At 37.4% G+C, this 16967-nt stretch overlaps 1 protein-coding gene across 1 annotated transcript in view; it reads left to right on the plus strand.

The window, feature by feature from the left end:
* PARN (poly(A)-specific ribonuclease) overlaps positions 1-16967 on the plus strand; it is a 57420-nt gene that overhangs the window by 1844 nt on the left and 38609 nt on the right. The window contains exons 3-17 of the mRNA XM_008944648.1: positions 1552-1619; positions 1714-1795; positions 2549-2609; positions 3319-3484; positions 3684-3749; positions 5197-5235; positions 7133-7175; positions 7809-7889; positions 8320-8376; positions 9401-9478; positions 10598-10641; positions 11121-11163; positions 12839-12914; positions 15063-15173; positions 15255-15324. Of these exons, the coding sequence (XP_008942896.1) occupies positions 1558-1619; positions 1714-1795; positions 2549-2609; positions 3319-3484; positions 3684-3749; positions 5197-5235; positions 7133-7175; positions 7809-7889; positions 8320-8376; positions 9401-9478; positions 10598-10641; positions 11121-11163; positions 12839-12914; positions 15063-15173; positions 15255-15324 (1079 nt within the window). The 5' untranslated portion in view covers positions 1552-1557. The remainder of the gene's footprint in view (positions 1-1551; positions 1620-1713; positions 1796-2548; positions 2610-3318; positions 3485-3683; positions 3750-5196; positions 5236-7132; positions 7176-7808; positions 7890-8319; positions 8377-9400; positions 9479-10597; positions 10642-11120; positions 11164-12838; positions 12915-15062; positions 15174-15254; positions 15325-16967) is intronic.

Genomic DNA, 16967 nt, shown 5'->3' on the forward strand with positions numbered 1-16967 from the left:
GACACCCATCCTGTGTGGTGTGGCCCCTACACGGGAGGGAAGGGATGCCATCCAGAGGGACTTGGGCAGGGTCAAGAGGTGGGCCTGCGTGAACCTCCTGAAGGTCAACAAGGCCAAGTGCAAGGTCCTGCACATGGGTCAGGGCAATCACAAGCACAGATACAGGCTGGGCAATGAGTGGATTGAGAGCAGCCCTAGGACTTGGGAGTGTTGGTGGATGGAAACCTGAACATAACCTGTCTGTGTGTGCTTGCAGCCCAGAAAGCCAGTTGCATCTCAGGCTGCATCAAAAGAAGTGTGACCAGTAGGCTGAGGGAGGTGATTCTCCCCCTCTGCTTACCTCTGCTGAGACCCCACCTGGGGTACTATGTTCAGCTCTGGGGACCCCAGTATAAGAAAGACATGAACCGGATGGAGTGGGTCCAGATGTGGGCCACAAAGGCAATCAAGGGACTGAAGTACCTCCTCTATGGCAACAAGCTGAGAGAGTTGTGGTTGTTCAACCTGGAGAAGAGAAGGCTCTGGGGAGACATTATAGTGGCCTTCAAGTATTTGAAGGGGGCCAACAGGAAGGCTGGGCAGGGACTCTTTATCAGGGAGCGTAGTGACTGGACGAGGGGTAATGGTTTCGAACCAAAAGGAGGTAGATTAACATTAGCTATTGGGAAGAAATTCTTTACTGTGAGGGTGGCAAGGCACTGGAACAGGTTGCCCAGGGAAGCTGTGGATGCCCCATCCCCCAAAGGGTTCAAGGCCAGGTTGGATGGGGCTTTGAGCAACTTGGTCTAGTGGGAGGTGTCCCCACCCATGGCAGGCGAGCTGGAACTAGATGATCTTTAAGGTCCCCTCCAACCCAAATCATTCTATGACTCCAAGTTAAGAGGACTAATTTTGTGTGTCCTGTTGCCACCCATTATTTATATATCACCCTATGATAAAATTGAATAATCTTATGTGTGCTTTGTGTTTAAAATAGGAAAACAAGTCTTTCTGTGACATCACAATGCATTTCTCATACACTTGCAATAGTGTTAAAAACCTTTTCAATAATGATCCAACAATTGTGAAATACTAGAGAACATGACGATAAGGTGCCTAGTGACCCTGCTAGTACATCTATTATACTATCCACAGTTAGTCACGTGGTTTAGAAGAATATTAAATGTATTATTACCTGTGAGAAGTGTGCCCAGGCAGTGTCCCTCAGTCTGCTGGCACATAGGAACATCATTAAACAGTGAGAAGGGGACTCGGCAGCTGCTTTAGATGCAGCGTCTCTTGTGTGTGAGCAATGGGTGGAGCTTCCCTGAGTTCTTGTCTGTTTACAGAATGCAAGTGCATACTACAAATCATCTTTGGGCATTACTAAGATGATTAAATGGGGATGAAAACTAGTTGAAAAATTTTGGTCTATTTACTTCAAAATTGCCAACAGAACAAATGTTGGTTAAGAAGAATCCTGTTTGCTTAATTTTGAAATGGAGAGGAATCATGTTTATTGTGGATGTGTATGATTTTTATTCTCATGCAACGTTTTCCTTTCCTTTCCAGCATTCCATGGATTTTTTGCTCTTTCAGTTTGGCCTTTGCACTTTTAAATATGATCACACAGAAGAAAAGTATGTCATTCTCTTATTCCTTGTTTTCTTAATTGAGGAATTTATGAAGTTATATTGATAAGCTGTATTAAAATGCAACTCATCTTTTTCACAGGTATATAATGAAGTCATTTAATTTCTATATTTTTCCAAAACCCTTTAACAGAAGTTCACCAGATGTCAAGTTTGTCTGTCAGGTTAGTAGAAAAGCAAGTCTGATTTTGTTTGGTTCAGGTACACCTACAGTGAACTTCTAAAAAACATTTCTAGGAAAACTCTGCATCATTGTAGAGGGAGAAGTGGTTGGTTCTATTAACAGCTTAAAAGGCTGTTACATATAAAATGTAAGTTTCTGGGGTTTGTTGTGTTTGGCTTTTTTCCATATAGAAAGGAATATGTATCAGCTAAGAGCAATACCTAAAAATGAGCTTTAAGGAAGTGTGTTTGACTTTGGTTTTTAAATCTTGTTACACATTACATCATGTGGCTCCTGGAACTGGAGATAATGTTCCAAACCTGGCAAGATGTTTCTATTTATTTTTTTCCCCCTTTCTTGTCCGACTTCCTGCTCCTGTGCTTATTCTATTTGATCCTTTCTTCCCATCTGCTTATCTCACTTTCAGTATTTCCCAGACTATTGCCAGCATTTTTTTTTGTCTCAGATTTGTTCTTCTGAACCATTTTTTTCTGTCTTTAGTTTCCTATCTCCACGTAGCTCATTCTTTCATCTTCATCCCTTTAGTGTATTTATTGTTCTTGTACTTTATAGAGGTTGAAAATAAATAACAAAATTAGCATAGTCTCAACTCCCTGGATTCTTTAGGGTAACAAACAGTTGCTTTTGACTTTGGACTTTGTATAATTTCTTAAAAGGTGTAAAAATAACTGAATTGATCTTTTTACGCCACATATACTCTTGCCAATTGTAAAGATACTTTCTTTTGTTGCAGAGTTCAAGTATAGATTTTTTAGCAAACCAAGGATTTGATTTTAATAAAGTTTTTCGCAATGGTGAGTTGTTTGGGTTTACTTTTTTTTTTTCTTTCAGTATCTACAAAATTTATGACATCGTTCTTAATTTTCTACCAAAGGAAAAACCCAGCCATTCATGATATGCCCTTAACACATAATGATGGTCTTAGAATTATTCTCATCAGATCTACAGTTGTGCTGGTAGTTTCTCCCTTTGCAAAAATGCATTGTGTGGATTCAACAGAATAGAATTTCTGTTTAGATAAGCACTTGGTTGTTTATTTTTGTTTGGTGGCTGAACACAACTTGTTTACCAAGTTATGTAGCTGTGTAATGGATCATTAGTAACCTTTTGGAAAAGGTGTCAGTGTGTTGTACTAAATGCTGCTGCAGTCTGCATTAAAGTGATGCAGATAGCAAGGAAGGCAAGTGTTATCTGTTGCTGTGATTGTAATCTACAGCTTTGCAGTCTTCAGGCTCCTGCCTTATGCAGATGAGGTGTATACCTCCTAAGAGTGCAGTGGTGCCAGCTGGGCTGGGATCTGCTGGAACGAAGCCTCTATTGACACAGATAAAGAATGGCATCTAGAACAGACAGCCGAAAGGGAAGGATATAAGATGATGTTTTGAGCCTTGAGGGGTATAACACTGGCACTTGCATGGTTAGTAAAGTCTTTGCTAAATCAAACATCCCTGATTTGTCTTTAATTATGATGAGCTTTTAAATTTATCTTTTTTGTATGTTTAGGAATTCCATATTTAAATCAGGAAGAAGAAAGACAACTAAGGGAACAGTATGATGAAAAGCATTCTCAGGCCAATGGTGCAGGATCTCTGTCATACATTTCTCCCAATGCCACAAAGTGTCCTGTGACAATTCCTGATGATCAGAAAAAATTCATTGAAAAAGTAGTGTAAGTAAAATTGTTGCTCTGATGTTGAAACTAAAACATAACTGATAGTGATGTTTGTATGTTCAAGCTATTTTTATTAGTTCACTAATTGTGATATAGTTCTTTTTGTTATGAAGTGCTTTCTTGTCTTTTGGGGAGAGCTATAAACATCATGAAAAGAAAACAGTAGATATAGAAACAAATAATTTATTTCTTCCAGGGAACAGATAGAAGATTTATTAAAGAATGAAGAAAATGAAAGTTTGGAACTGGAACCATGTACAGGGTCAGTTTCTGATATTACATGTCTTTGATATGCTGGGGTTTGAACCCTGAGCCCCTGAATTAAGGTTGACATATGGGTGACTCCCACAGCCCTTCATAAAGAGGGGGTGAGTTTGCCTTATAGCTTCCCCCCAGGGTGCGGCCGGCCCTGCAGGGAGAGCCAGAAGGGAAATGAGCCCCAGGGGTCCCGCAGTGAGTTGACAAAGGTCAGGTGTCTGCTTGGGGATAAAAGCTGGGACCACTGGCAGGGAGTCAGGAGTGTCTGTCTGTGGAGTGCACTCCACAGAGCTTCCTGGTTCAGGGCAGACCTCCTGACTCTCCCTGGAGCTGGGCCCTGGTCTGTTTAGGCCTTTGCGAACACGGGCTGATCAGGTGAGAGTCACCATGTGGGCACCTTTCTCTTATGTGTTCAGCTTGCTGGTCTGGCTGGTTCCCATGCCAGCTGTGGGAAACCTCGGGTCTCTGGTTGTACCACCTGTTGTGGGCCCTGTCACATCTGTTGTGGGATCGTTGGGGGTGGTGTCGTTTATGTACCAGCTGATTGATCTGTTTGTACCCCCAGCGATCATTCATGTAACGATGTTTCTGATCACAATACAGTCTGTGTATTGGTTTCTCTTTCTGCTGGCTGTTTCATTCTTGTTGTGCCTGGTCATTGGCAGAACAGTCTTCTAAAAAAATACTTATTTGGGCCATACAGAATTAGGGGAGAGAAGAAAAATATCTTTATTTGGGTTAACTGTAGCAAAATCTGCATGTGACTAATATGTGAAGGTTGTGAAAACTTGGTAATTAAGATGTTTTATGTACCATAACTTTTGCAGATAGTGACAAACATTCTTAGTTATAGCCAAGAAGTGTTATGCATATGTGAACCTCCCTTCGCAGTTGCTGGGTTGCTCCATAAGCTGTTAATGCTATAAAATATAAGCATTTTATACAAAATAATTTTACACAATTTAAGCAAATTTCTCAAATCTGTTGAGCTATCAGTTATTTCTGGTTGACACTATGTATTGAAACTGTTTTTAGTGCACCTTCTTCCTATAAGCATGTTTAGCTTTGGAGTCCAGGTGTTTGGAGAGTGTGTTGTTTTGGTTTTTTTTTTTAAATAATAAAAACCCACCATACTGCATTTAGAAATACTAGAACATTTTAAAGCTGGAAGCAGGATAATATAACTGTATCTATATTCAGTAATCATATCTACAGAATATTTGCTTATGAGAAAATATGTGGATAACTACAAAATTATGGAAATGTCAGCTTGGCAACTGAACATCTGAATTCAGTAAAACCCTTCTAGCCTATAGGTTGTGGTAGCAGTGCTTATGCTTTAAAAATCTTTCTACAAATGAACATGGAGCTGGGTTTAACTGAACATTATTACTTTGAAACACTTTTGCAAGATCAGCAGTAGTAGTAACACAATTGTCTTTTTATTTTAGATTTCAGAGGAAATTAATTTATCAGACTTTGAGCTGGAAGTAAGTTACTGGTAATACTGCCTTACTGTGTTTTTTTTTAGTATTTCTGGTAAGAAGTCTGGGTAAGATCTGATCTAGTTAACCTGAGAGGTGTTTCATTTAGACTTTTATTTTTCCTCCCTTAAGAGCAGACTTTCAATAGTGTTCTGAAGATAAAACTGCTTTGCTTTTCACTTAAATATTTTAAAGCTTAGTGTTTATCTTTCCAGTCTGAAAATCTCTGAATAGAACAGTGCAGCTAGGAGTTATGTAACAAATGCCACTTGACAGGTTTTTAGTGAGCAGAGAGTGCATGTGCTTACACAGATTGTGGGCTGTACTTCAAAAACTCCTAGATCTGTGGGTAGGTACTGGGGTGTTCATAGTTTTCTGGTAGATGTTAAGTGGTTTTGATGACTTAAAAATCCTAATTGTAGAAGTAATTCTATTCTTTCTTGGCTTATTTCTTCTTATCTGAATATATTCCTTAAGGCCTTAGGAGAAACTGTAAGGCTGTAGAGATGAGGATTTCATTGTTCTGATTGCACTAGTAAAATGTGGAAAATACAGCAGAAATCTCTTCAGGTACATTTAGTTAATTTAACGTTGCAGCAGTATCTGACACTGTGGCTTACACTGGAAGTGGATAAAGTGTCTCTTTATAAAGTGCAATCTGAAAAAGTGAGAACTAATCTGAAGAACTAGACTTGAGAACTAGTCTGAAGAGAGGTGTTTTCAAGAGTTTTTCTGTGTGAATTTTTAATACACTGATGGAATATCCGTAGCTTCTGGTGGCACGTAGTGTTATGTTTGTCTGACACTTATTCTTGCATCTTCTCTGAGTGGTTGGAAGAGTGTGTTAATGCATTGTCAATCTTTTTTTAACATTCAGCTGTATTGCTTTGTGTGTACAGCTGCCTACACTGTGTGTATATTGGTGAGGAAATGGGAAGCTGTGAAGTTAACATGCAGATAATTATAGCATCAATAACAGTGAGGTTATTTATTACCCGTATGTCCTGAACTCTTCACTGGTCACTTTCTTTGTTGAAGTGTTCTCTTGTGCAAGTGTTTTGATGCATCCAAGGTCCATGACATGAAGCACCTTAGAAGTGAGGCCTAGCTTCAAAACTGTGTGACACATTAGTACTCTAGTATGTGTTCTCTAGTACTGGTTTTAGTAGTAGCCAAGGGATGAAGGAAACATGCTGGTTCTGCCATGGTTATATAATTGTGATTTTTTTTTTTTTTTATTATAATAGGAAGATCAGAGTAATATCTGATAGTTAAGCAGTGAACTATAATGTTGTTTTCACCTTGCTATCGGTTGGTTGCTGTGTGGCTCTGTGTATGGTAGTACTTTGGTAATTAAATGTTTGTGGTAGAGTGATGCAACCCTGTAACAGAGGTAAAAAAATTTGTATTAATTTTCTGTTAGAGCTTACTGTTAGCAGAAAGTTCAGGGTTATTTATAAATCCTAGGATAAGTGCCATATTAGAAGCATACAGACCCCAAAGCAGCTGTCCTGTGGCTGTGAGTAAATGAGTTTTCTTAACAGCGTTTTGGATTTGTTGAAAGCAGAGTTTCTAGATTGTGATGAAATATGTAGATGATATTTACTTAATATTAGTAAAATAAGAAGTTATAGATTCCATGGCAATAGGATGGGAAATTGCATAAGAAAATACATTTTAATGCTAGCTACTGTTAGGGAACATAAGGAGGCAATTTAATTAACCTATTGCTTCAAATTTGCAATTTTTTTAAAAATTAAAAAGGAATTTTTAAGAATTCTTTTGCACTTAAGACTTACAGTGATAGTGAAACATGACATTAGCAAATCACTGTTGTGATTTCAATATGCTAAATGCTGAATTAAGAACTACTTATGTTTACTTTTGATTTTTTTTGACGTAGGTATCCAAAAGGTATCCATGTTGAAACTCTGGAGTCAGATAAGGTAACTAGGCACGTTTCTGCTTGTAACATTTGTTCTGTTTAAAAGAAATTTTATTTCTCTGTTTTACCAACTCTCGTAACTTTTAGATCTAACTGGAGCTTACTATGCAAAATGCAAAATGGCATACAGTTTCTAAGCATTACATCTGACCAACATACAAAATGTGGGCATGTATTTGTATGGCCTAGTATTACTGGCTTTTTAAAAAAGGATGCTAAAAGGTATTTTAAGATGTAGTGAATCTGACATTGAATACTGATGAAAAGTGAGTCTGTTGGTGAAAAGTAGATTTTGATCTGAGAGGAACAGTAGTGGCATCATGTGCTGTATCCTCACTTCCCAGCACAAATCTCTGCTTCATAGGTATTTGAAATCCACTATTTACAAGGAAAAGCTGACTACCTCTCCTCAGAAGCAAAAAGTGGATTTAGAAAAAGTTAGGTTTGGTGGATGAATCTAATACAGCTTTCTAAAGTAAGCTTTTGGGAGCAGGTGATAGAAACAGTCATGTTGCCAAGTAACTGCTGCTGAGGCATGACAATTATCTTTACATGTAAATTTACAGAAACTTGCAGTGGTCTTAAATATGAACTTCTCAGAGTCATTCCTCAAACTATGTGTATTTTATTTTAGAAGGAGAGATACATTGTTATTAGTAAGGTAAATGAAGAAGAACGAAAAAGAAGAGAGCAGCAGAAACAAGCAAAAGAACAGGTAACTTAAGTTCTGTTTCGTTAGTTTACATGAAAGAGGGAGGGGGAGAATCTTATGACTTTAGTCATCTATGCAAACTTTTTTGTCGTTGTTTTTGGTTGGTCTTGTCCTCTCTATCCTATCCCCTGGGAAAGGGGAGTGAACAAAACTCAGAGTGGGTGTTTGGCCCCTGGCCAGGGTTAACCCACCAAAATAGCTTGTCCTACTTTACAGTGAACCAGAGCTACATATAAAACTGGAATTCTGTCAGCAGCATCCTGCTTTCGCCTCACCTGTCTTCCAAATATTGACATTTCCTTGGTGGTCTCTTCTTGCTTATGTCTGAGCAACAGTTTGAGCCAAACAGTTTGAGTGTGTCTGCCAGTTGGCAGGTGCAGTTTTGACAATATTTGTATTTATGTTTCACTAATGTCAGAAACTTTGCTTGCAGGAAGAATTGAATGATGCAGTAGGATTTTCCAGAGTTGTTCATGCCATTGCTAACTCTGTAAGTTAACATGATTTTTAACATACCTTTAGTTGTAAAAAGAAAAATTAATTCTTTCAAAGAAAGAATTCTTTTGCTACTATGTTTTGGAAGATAAGATGAAATATGAGTTAAAGTGACGTTTAGTTTGATATTGTTTCATATTTTACAATGATTGACTATGATAGGTTAAGTAAGCTCTTAAACTAATGATATGAACAACCGCATTATCTGCAGGAGTCAACAATACCAGTTTCTTAGGGCTTTTAGCAGGATTCTCTTAAGTATTTGGGTTTGTTTGGGTTTTTTTTTCTCCTGAAAAGTTTTCTGGACATTAGGGTTTTTTCTGGCTGTTAAAAGCTTAATCAGAGAAGGTCATCTGATTCTCTTCTACCTACGCAGTTATAATAGGCTGTAGTTTTATGTCTGTCCGTGTCAGCCCAATCAATTATTTTCATGTAGCTGTTACAGCCTGCTGTGTAGAAAACAAAATATGTATGCACATTTTCTCTACCAAATGGAGGGCGCAGGGAAGCAGAAAAGGTTGTCATGTCAAAGGAATGAATCCAAGGTAACATTTAAAAAAAAAAATCCTTGTACAAGCAAGTTCCTACTTGACAAAGTGCAACATCTGTCATGAAAGGTTCTGCACTGTGAGAAGCCAAATCATGCCCCTAATAACTGTCGTGTATTAAACCAGTAAAGAGTACATCATGAGTGGTTGTACAAGTTATAAATTAAAAGGTGGTGGACTGAGAAATCACTTGACTTCAATCTTAAATAGATTACATCTAGAAACCAAATTGTAAGTAGTTTTTCTAAGTGAATCCTCTTAACATTATGAGCTGCTGCTGGAGGCTGAGATAAGTGGTTGGGTGTAGACGAGGAAGGAATCTGTGGGGAGGGTAGAGAGCAAATGGGGAGGTTTGATTTGTATTTGTTCCCAGCAGCCCTTGTCTAACATCTGGGCTAGGTGCTTCCCACATATTTCCCTTGGCATGGCTGTGATTGGAAGTGTAACTAACAGTTAATGTCCTTTTTGCAGGGCAAGCTTGTTATCGGGCACAACATGCTACTGGATGTTATGCATACCATACACCAGTTCTATTGTCCCTTACCTGATGTAAGTAATCTTCTGAGTGTTCAGATGATGAAATTAATGCCTTAATATACTTGTCTAAAAGAACACCTGTTAGTTCTGAGCTACTGCCTTATTTTCTTAAATCTTCATGTAGAGAGCTTTGTTGGGTTGAGTTTTTTTCCTTCACATTTTGAAAATGTTCAAGTTTAATGTTGAAATTGAGTTGTGGTTTCTGCTCTTATCTGTTAGTCCTTCAGAAACTGCTTGGATTATGGCAGGCAGGTTCAACTGACTTGTTGAGTTAATGGTTTGGAGCTTCAGCATTATTGTGTGGCATTTCCACTTCTGTAGTTTACAAAGTGGGAACACATGTTTTCATATAACACAGTACAATTAACAGAATGATAAATCTTGTAGCAGGATGATGTTAATTGAGGTGAAGATGTGGAATGTCTGAATAATTGGGAGGAGCATACAGTTGTCCTGCTTTGAGCATCTTGTTAACTTTCATGACTGCAGTAGGGCAGTCTAACAGTTCATGTTGCATTAGTCTAACAATTAAGTTAAACTAAGCAATGTATTGGCAGTGAGGATGTCTGAAGAAGCCAGAGGTCTCACTGGAAGGATGGACAGCATGATGGATATATTGCTGGCAGTCCTCCAGGGTGTTATGGGAAGGACTTGGTTATGAGGTGGGAGGAATAAGTTTGGGGTCTGTTTGGACAGTGTTGGAACATAAGCAGCTGTCAGTTCTTCCTGTACTTTTGATGCTTGGAAGATGTAGATTTGTAGGCTGTCAACTGCCCCCCTTGAGAGTCTGCTCATATGCCATTGCCATATAAATGCTGGGAATATTCAAGTAGAAGTGTTAACACAGCTGGAATTAGAGGTAGTTGGTTATGTGATAAGATACGATATTGGAGGTGATAGCACATTTCTGTTATGAATCACAGACAAATCAGAAATAGTCTGTAGTTCTGTGTAATTGCAGGTGTTCTTTATTGTAACGCTGACAAATTCATCTCTTACAAGGAGAGAATTCAGTCAGTGTATCTCAGGTGTAGAAGCTGATGGGATAGTTGTAGCTACTGCTATCTATCATACTGAGACATAAACAGTTAAATTAATTGGATTTTATTTCCCGATTTAATGTTAAATTAGGACCTAAGTGAATTCAAGGAAGTAACATCATGTGTCTTTCCCCGGTAAGTCCTTAGTTCACACTTTTAGCTGTTTTCATGTTGGTTTAGTACTCTGATATTGTTTGTCACAGCCCTGTTAACCTCACCATTACCGGAAATAACATTGGGAACAAGTTAAATGTCATTTATAAAGCATTCTGGAGCATCTCTTTTTCAGAAGAGAAGTACTATTGTTCTGCTTGGCGAAAGATGCAGCTTTGCTACCCCCTTGTTTCTGGCACGTTTGGTGTTTTGAATCTGCACTACATTTGGAACAAGATTTATTTGCTATTTATTGTTTGTATCTCTTGCTATTGCTTAGCTGCTGTTATTTTTCATGCTGAACAAAGCCAAGGACTGTTTTGGCTGCTTTAAGATCTGAGAGTAATTTTTCAGTGGGGTAAAACTGCTGTTTCCCGGCTAATACATCAAAACATTTTTGAGGATTTGGCAAAATGGACATTGTTGCATTTCAACTGATTTAGCTCTTCCTTTGTTTCTAGGCTATTGGATACTAAACTGATGGCAAGTACACAACCTTTTAAGGTAAATAAATACAATATTACAGAATGATTTGAAGATACAAGTTTGCATTAAGTGTGTATTTAAACAGTTTTTATTTTTTTAGGGGAAAATTGACATACAATATTTTCTATGATGCTCCCTTTTTTATAAGAGAATAATTTTTTTAACTTATCTAAAGTTAGAAAATTTTTAGAATATAAATTTTTACTTCTGTATAAGTGACTTTTGTTTGTTGCAGTTTTAAATACCTAAGCAGCTTTGAATTCCAAATTGTGTACAGTTTCTGCTACTTAAAAAGTGGTTAGGTTTTTTTTTTTTAGTCTTTGAAATTAGCACTAGACAACATGTCTCCTCAGGAGGTAAAAAAGTTATTATTCATGAACAAATAGGACCTGGAAGCTGCTTTAGAAATATTGTGAATGCTGACTAGGATTTGTCTAGAGATAGATGCTTGAACATCGTTGTTAGGTTCTGTTGTGACCTGCTGTTCAGTGGGTAGTCAGCAGGAGAAAAACCTTAGAGGTTTCTCTTAAAACTTCTTGCAGCATGAGTTTTATTCTTCAAAGTAGTATTGAGATGAGTGATTATACTCTTCTGCTCTCCTACGTGCCTTTGGAATTAATTAATTAAAAAACCATGCTGATGAAGCAGCATCTATGTTTCTGCATACCTCTCTGACTTTACAGCATTGCATAGCAGAAAATCTCATTAAAATGTACTTAGATGTTTTCAGGTTTGTGTTGCATACTACTGTAGTGAGTGCAGAGGCTTCTGTATTCTGAAAACTAATAACAATCCTGCACAAGTTTTATGTTTGCTACAGTTATGTTGATATTTGTGATTTTTACAGTGGGCGCTTGGGTTTTAGGCTGCTGTTATGAAATGGTGCTTTGGGATGCCACTGTAATGCATCAGTTGAGCTGAGTACTGAGTCCTTGATAACTTTTCAGACCGCAGACTTGGTGATAACTGTAGAGAGCTGTCTTGATTTAAAAGAGAAGGAAATCTGCTCCTCAAAAATTTCAGACAAGTTTAAGAAAGATTGTGTGAGATTTTTTTGTCTTCTCATGCTATGGATTCTGCATGTTGTTTCCATTGTTCTGATTGACAAAGTATATTTGACCAAGAACTTCAAGAAGTTTGGTTAGAGGAAATAAATAATGAGTTTATCTTTTTGTGACATTTTATATATGCGTGTATAGATCCAGTAATGCATCCCAGCTAAGCTGAAGTGTATGAACAGCTTTCTGATTATGGGTCTCCTTTCCCTATCTCTGTATTATTTTAAATAAGCAGTATTTACCCTTATGGAACTGTTCAGGAATGTCCAGACAGTGAGCACACTTGAATGCCTTCAACCATTACAATCAGTATTTTTTTGCCTTGCTGTTTCCCTTGCCTCATGTACTGTGCATGGAACCAGATTCAAACAGAAATATTACTTTGGCATCGTTCATCAAGAATTCTGAAAAGCATTAATAAAGACTTGCTACTCATTATGTTGTAGGGCGGGCAAGTTAATTTTTTAAAACTTGTCTTGATGGACTTCTGTGGAGTATTAGTTAGAAATGAGGCTATGTATAAATCCTGAGAGAACACAAGGTGGCAGCAGTAAATACTCATTTTATCCTGGTTGTTTTCAGTTTCTGGGGAAAATGTACTTGGCATTGGCAGTTGATGGTGTCTTCTTTTGCAGGACATCATTAATAATACATCCCTTGCAGAACTGGAGAAGCGTTTAAAAGAGGTTCCATTCAGCCCTCCTAAAGTTGGTGAGGATATATCAAAATGGTCTTTTCTGAAATGTTTTCCTCTTTCAGAGGAAAGAAACTGTTCTCATTATTTTTGTTCTTAGTCTGAAATGTAAGTCCTCCTATTAATGCTCAGTGTTTTGATGAAAGGAACTTAAAATGCAGGCAATATACATATAGTGCAGTTATACTTAGAGCTATTAGTGAAAGTCAGTAGGAATCCTTCCACTTCATTTCAGAAAGCAGAAGAGTGGTTATATTCAGTAAGCAGTAGTTTCATCGTCTTCTAATGATGGCATTTTGGGTTTAAGGTTGATTTTTGATGAGTAACTTGAAATTGTTTTAAAACTGTTTAATTTGGTTATTGTCCTTCGGATCAAAGCCAGAGCACTCCAATAGGCACTTGGATAAACAAAACCAAGAAACCATACACAGTAGTGACTAGTCATGTGTGGTATAGCAAACTGTTAAAGTTCCTTTAGAGCTTCTTTGCTTTGAGGTGAATTAAAGGATTTTTAATCAAAGGGCAAGCTTATCTTAAGGTTCTAGAATTTTTCTTAAGCTGCTAATTTAGAAGAGGGAGAGCAATATTGAACACCAGGGTGCACTGGAAGGGAAAATCTCAATGCTTAGTCAAAACCAAGGTGAGTGGTACTTTTTTATATTGCTGAATGTGCAGAGCAGATGCACTTCAGCTGCAGTAACAGGAAGGACAGCAAGGTGGATAATCTACAGTTTCCTTGGACAGTAAGCAGGAGGAGCTGTTGACGCCTAGACGTAAGTAGTACCATGAGTATGGGGTGCACAGTAATTGCATGCAGACCTTCTAGTGGCGCATCCTCTGTAGCTCCTTAGGCTGTGACGTAGTTTGGCAGCTGTCAGGTGCTGTTTTTTGCTGATGTAATATAATAATGTTTACTTTTTTCTTGAGCAAAATATGATCATAATGTTTAACTGATTAATGTGGTTCAGAACACCCAAAGCAAAACATATTAAAAAATACAAGAATACTTTTGTTAACTGTTCATTTATGGCTTGGTTTGGATATATATCTATTAAAAAAAAAAAAAAAAGTTAAGCACTAAGAAATGTCCTTTTCAGCTCAGCCAGAGCTCAGCCTAACTTAGTTGTATGAATCTCAGACAACTTTATTTAAAAAATAAATATTACAGGGGCTCATCTGGAAAAAGGCCTGATGTTTTGCTACTCTAGTTTCATATATTCCAGTTTCTTTTTACAAAATGCAACAAGTATATATGCTCACTGTTTTAAATCCTCAGTATGTTTCATGGTATTGTTTTAGCTTCTTTGGCTAGGTTGAATGCAATAAATAAAATGGAATGATAGAGTTCTTTTTTCAGCCTCTACCTTTAGTGTAAGGGTCATGATTCTGGCTTTTTAAAAGTTAATTTTGTTCTTCCAGTCATACTCTCAGTTTAACTAGTAGAGGAAAAGGAGCCAGATTTTTAGAGGTTGCGGAGCTAGCTACAGAGGTGAAATAACTTTGATGCTGGGAGTGGGAAAATTTTAAATGATAAAGTGTGATGTGCGCATATTTCTTTGTTACTAAGACTTGGGCACTTTTGGACACTTCTCTTCAGAAAAGTGCCTATTAATGTTTCCACCTTCAGAGGTGTTTCAAGGGATGGTTCTCAAAGTCTTCACATAAACATCAAGCATATTTATCAATAAAGTTGTCGATAAAGACATCATCCTTAATCTCATAGTTCTATCTTCAGTTAATTACCTTGAAAAATATGGCCATAGGTCAGGATGGTTGGCAAACAGGTTAATAGAGTTTTCAATTAGTCTGAATGTGTGCAAGACAGTCAGGAAAAAAAATTATACTGTGTGAGGAATTGTGCTGTCATTGTGTTAGAATTAATACTCCATTTTGGCTAATTGGATCTGTGTATTAATAGCTCTTTAATAAGAAGGAGCTTCTGTCCTAGAAGCCTATTCTTACTTAAAAGCACAAAACAAAACTGCTTTTTTCAGAACTTCTGAAATTTTAGAACTTTCAGAATTTCTGAATTTTCAGAAGTTCAGAAAATTATATCAACCTACCCCAATGATGTTGCACACTGACAAAACAAGTGTGTGAGTAGGCATACAGGGCTGCCTACAGCTTCTGTGATAACGCATTTACACATTATTTTTTCTCCTCAGAAAGTGCAGAGGGGTTTCCAAGTTACGATACAGCTGCTGAACAGCTCCACGAAGCAGGATATGATGCTTATATTACTGGACTGTGCTTCATCTCCATGGCTAATTTCCTAGGTATCTATGTAGTCATTTTCAACCTTTCTCCTTAGTCATGCCTGTAGCTGCTTACTACATATTGAATTTTTTCTTCATCAGGTTCATTCCTCAGTCCTCCGAAAAACCATGTGTCTGCTAGATCAAAACTCATTGAACCTTTTTTTAACAAGTAAGTGGTTTTTGTATTAAAAGACCCACTGAACCATGGCTATATGATACTAGCCTTAGAAGATATATCTCTAGCCCTAGAATCAATGGCTAACTGCATTTTTCTTTACACCTCGGTTTTGTTTGGCTCTCTGGTTCACACTAGTAATGCTGCAGAGAGGCCAGAGTCTGTAAAGTAAATACCTTTTCTTTTGAAGAGAATGTTTTAGTTTCTGCTAACCTGTGAAAGGAGAGTTAGAAGAGTACCTGGATTGCTTTAGTGGCCTTGTGCTTCCCAGCATTGAGAATAAGTTTACAATTCAGTAAATTATTTCTGGAATAAGCTTTTGGAGTAGTGGAACTGAGGAAAAACTGGTCAGGTGTTTTTATGTTGTAGGATACTGTCAGAAACTGGTGATAGTTAAAACTGAGTACACTAAACAGTCTAGAAAAACTAAAATATCCCTACTGTAATATCAATCCAAATTGATTAATTTTAATCATTAATATTATCAGATAACCTACCTTTTAAAAGGTGTAATAAGCAGATATGATTAGTCCTTTATGGGATGATGCTATGATGAGTGTTTTGCTTTTTGAGTTGGATCTGTACACAAATAACTGGAACAAACTGTTCAAGTAAGACCTGAGAAATCTGGAAGCCTTTATGCACAGATGTGATTCTCTGCATATTTAATCTGTAGATTCTAGCTTATGGAGCTGAAATTTAGAAGCTGATAGTCTTTTAGTTGCTTTCTTTGTTTAAATTCAGGAGAAATTCCATCCTTTCAGAGCCTATCATACAGCAGTTGGCTCACACAAATCAGGGAATAATTGTGATCAATGGCTTTCAGGTTTCATTGGTCTGGAAACCAATTATAGTCACATCAGTTAGGTGACTGACACTGAAACGCGAGGCAGGAACTCCATATATTCTCACAGATATTATAAATTGTGTGCACCTTCCTGAGTTTGAACGTGGACCCACAGTGACTGCTTGATTTGAATGGGAAGGTGATGATAGTGTTCAGCATAATTTCAAGATAGGATTTATCACAGGATTGTTTTCAGTAATGCCAGCAACACACGTGCCAACCAGTAGATGCCAACTGAGATTATTTTCTCAATGATAAACCAAAATGCTTTTAGTTCTTCTAGAGATGCGTATCTGCAACAAGTACAAACTGAAACTAAAACTGTGACAATAATACACTAAATAGAAGCTTTTCAAGTTAAATAAGTTATATATTTCAAGTGTGACATTCCTCTAACAGTGACATTTCAAAGTTTTGAAAGGAAGCCTTCTCTATCTGTTCTGGCTTCAGAGTTAATACTGCCTAACTGTAATAGAATGGAAAGTTACTAAAAAGTTTTAGGGAGAACAACTTGCTTTTTTTTCTTAAGCAAAAACTAAAATTTACTGCTTATATTCAGAATTTGTGACTTCTTGTTTCAGAAAAGCTGTACATTATTTTTAAATTATGGAAACTTGGAAAACTTGCCATGTCTTTCACATGACCTTAGCAGCTTTACCATATTCTAACTAATACCTGCCACCTTGCCTCAATCAGAACTTTGAGATGAGACTCTCATCTTTTCCTTACAGTGAGCAGGCAAAGACTTCTATTTTTAAAGCTAGCTTTTTACTATAACACAGAATAGTAA

This window comes from Merops nubicus, unplaced genomic scaffold, assembly GCF_000691845.1.
Source record: "Merops nubicus isolate BGI_N331 unplaced genomic scaffold, ASM69184v1 scaffold1347, whole genome shotgun sequence".
Taxonomy (NCBI): Eukaryota; Metazoa; Chordata; class Aves; order Coraciiformes; family Meropidae; genus Merops; species Merops nubicus.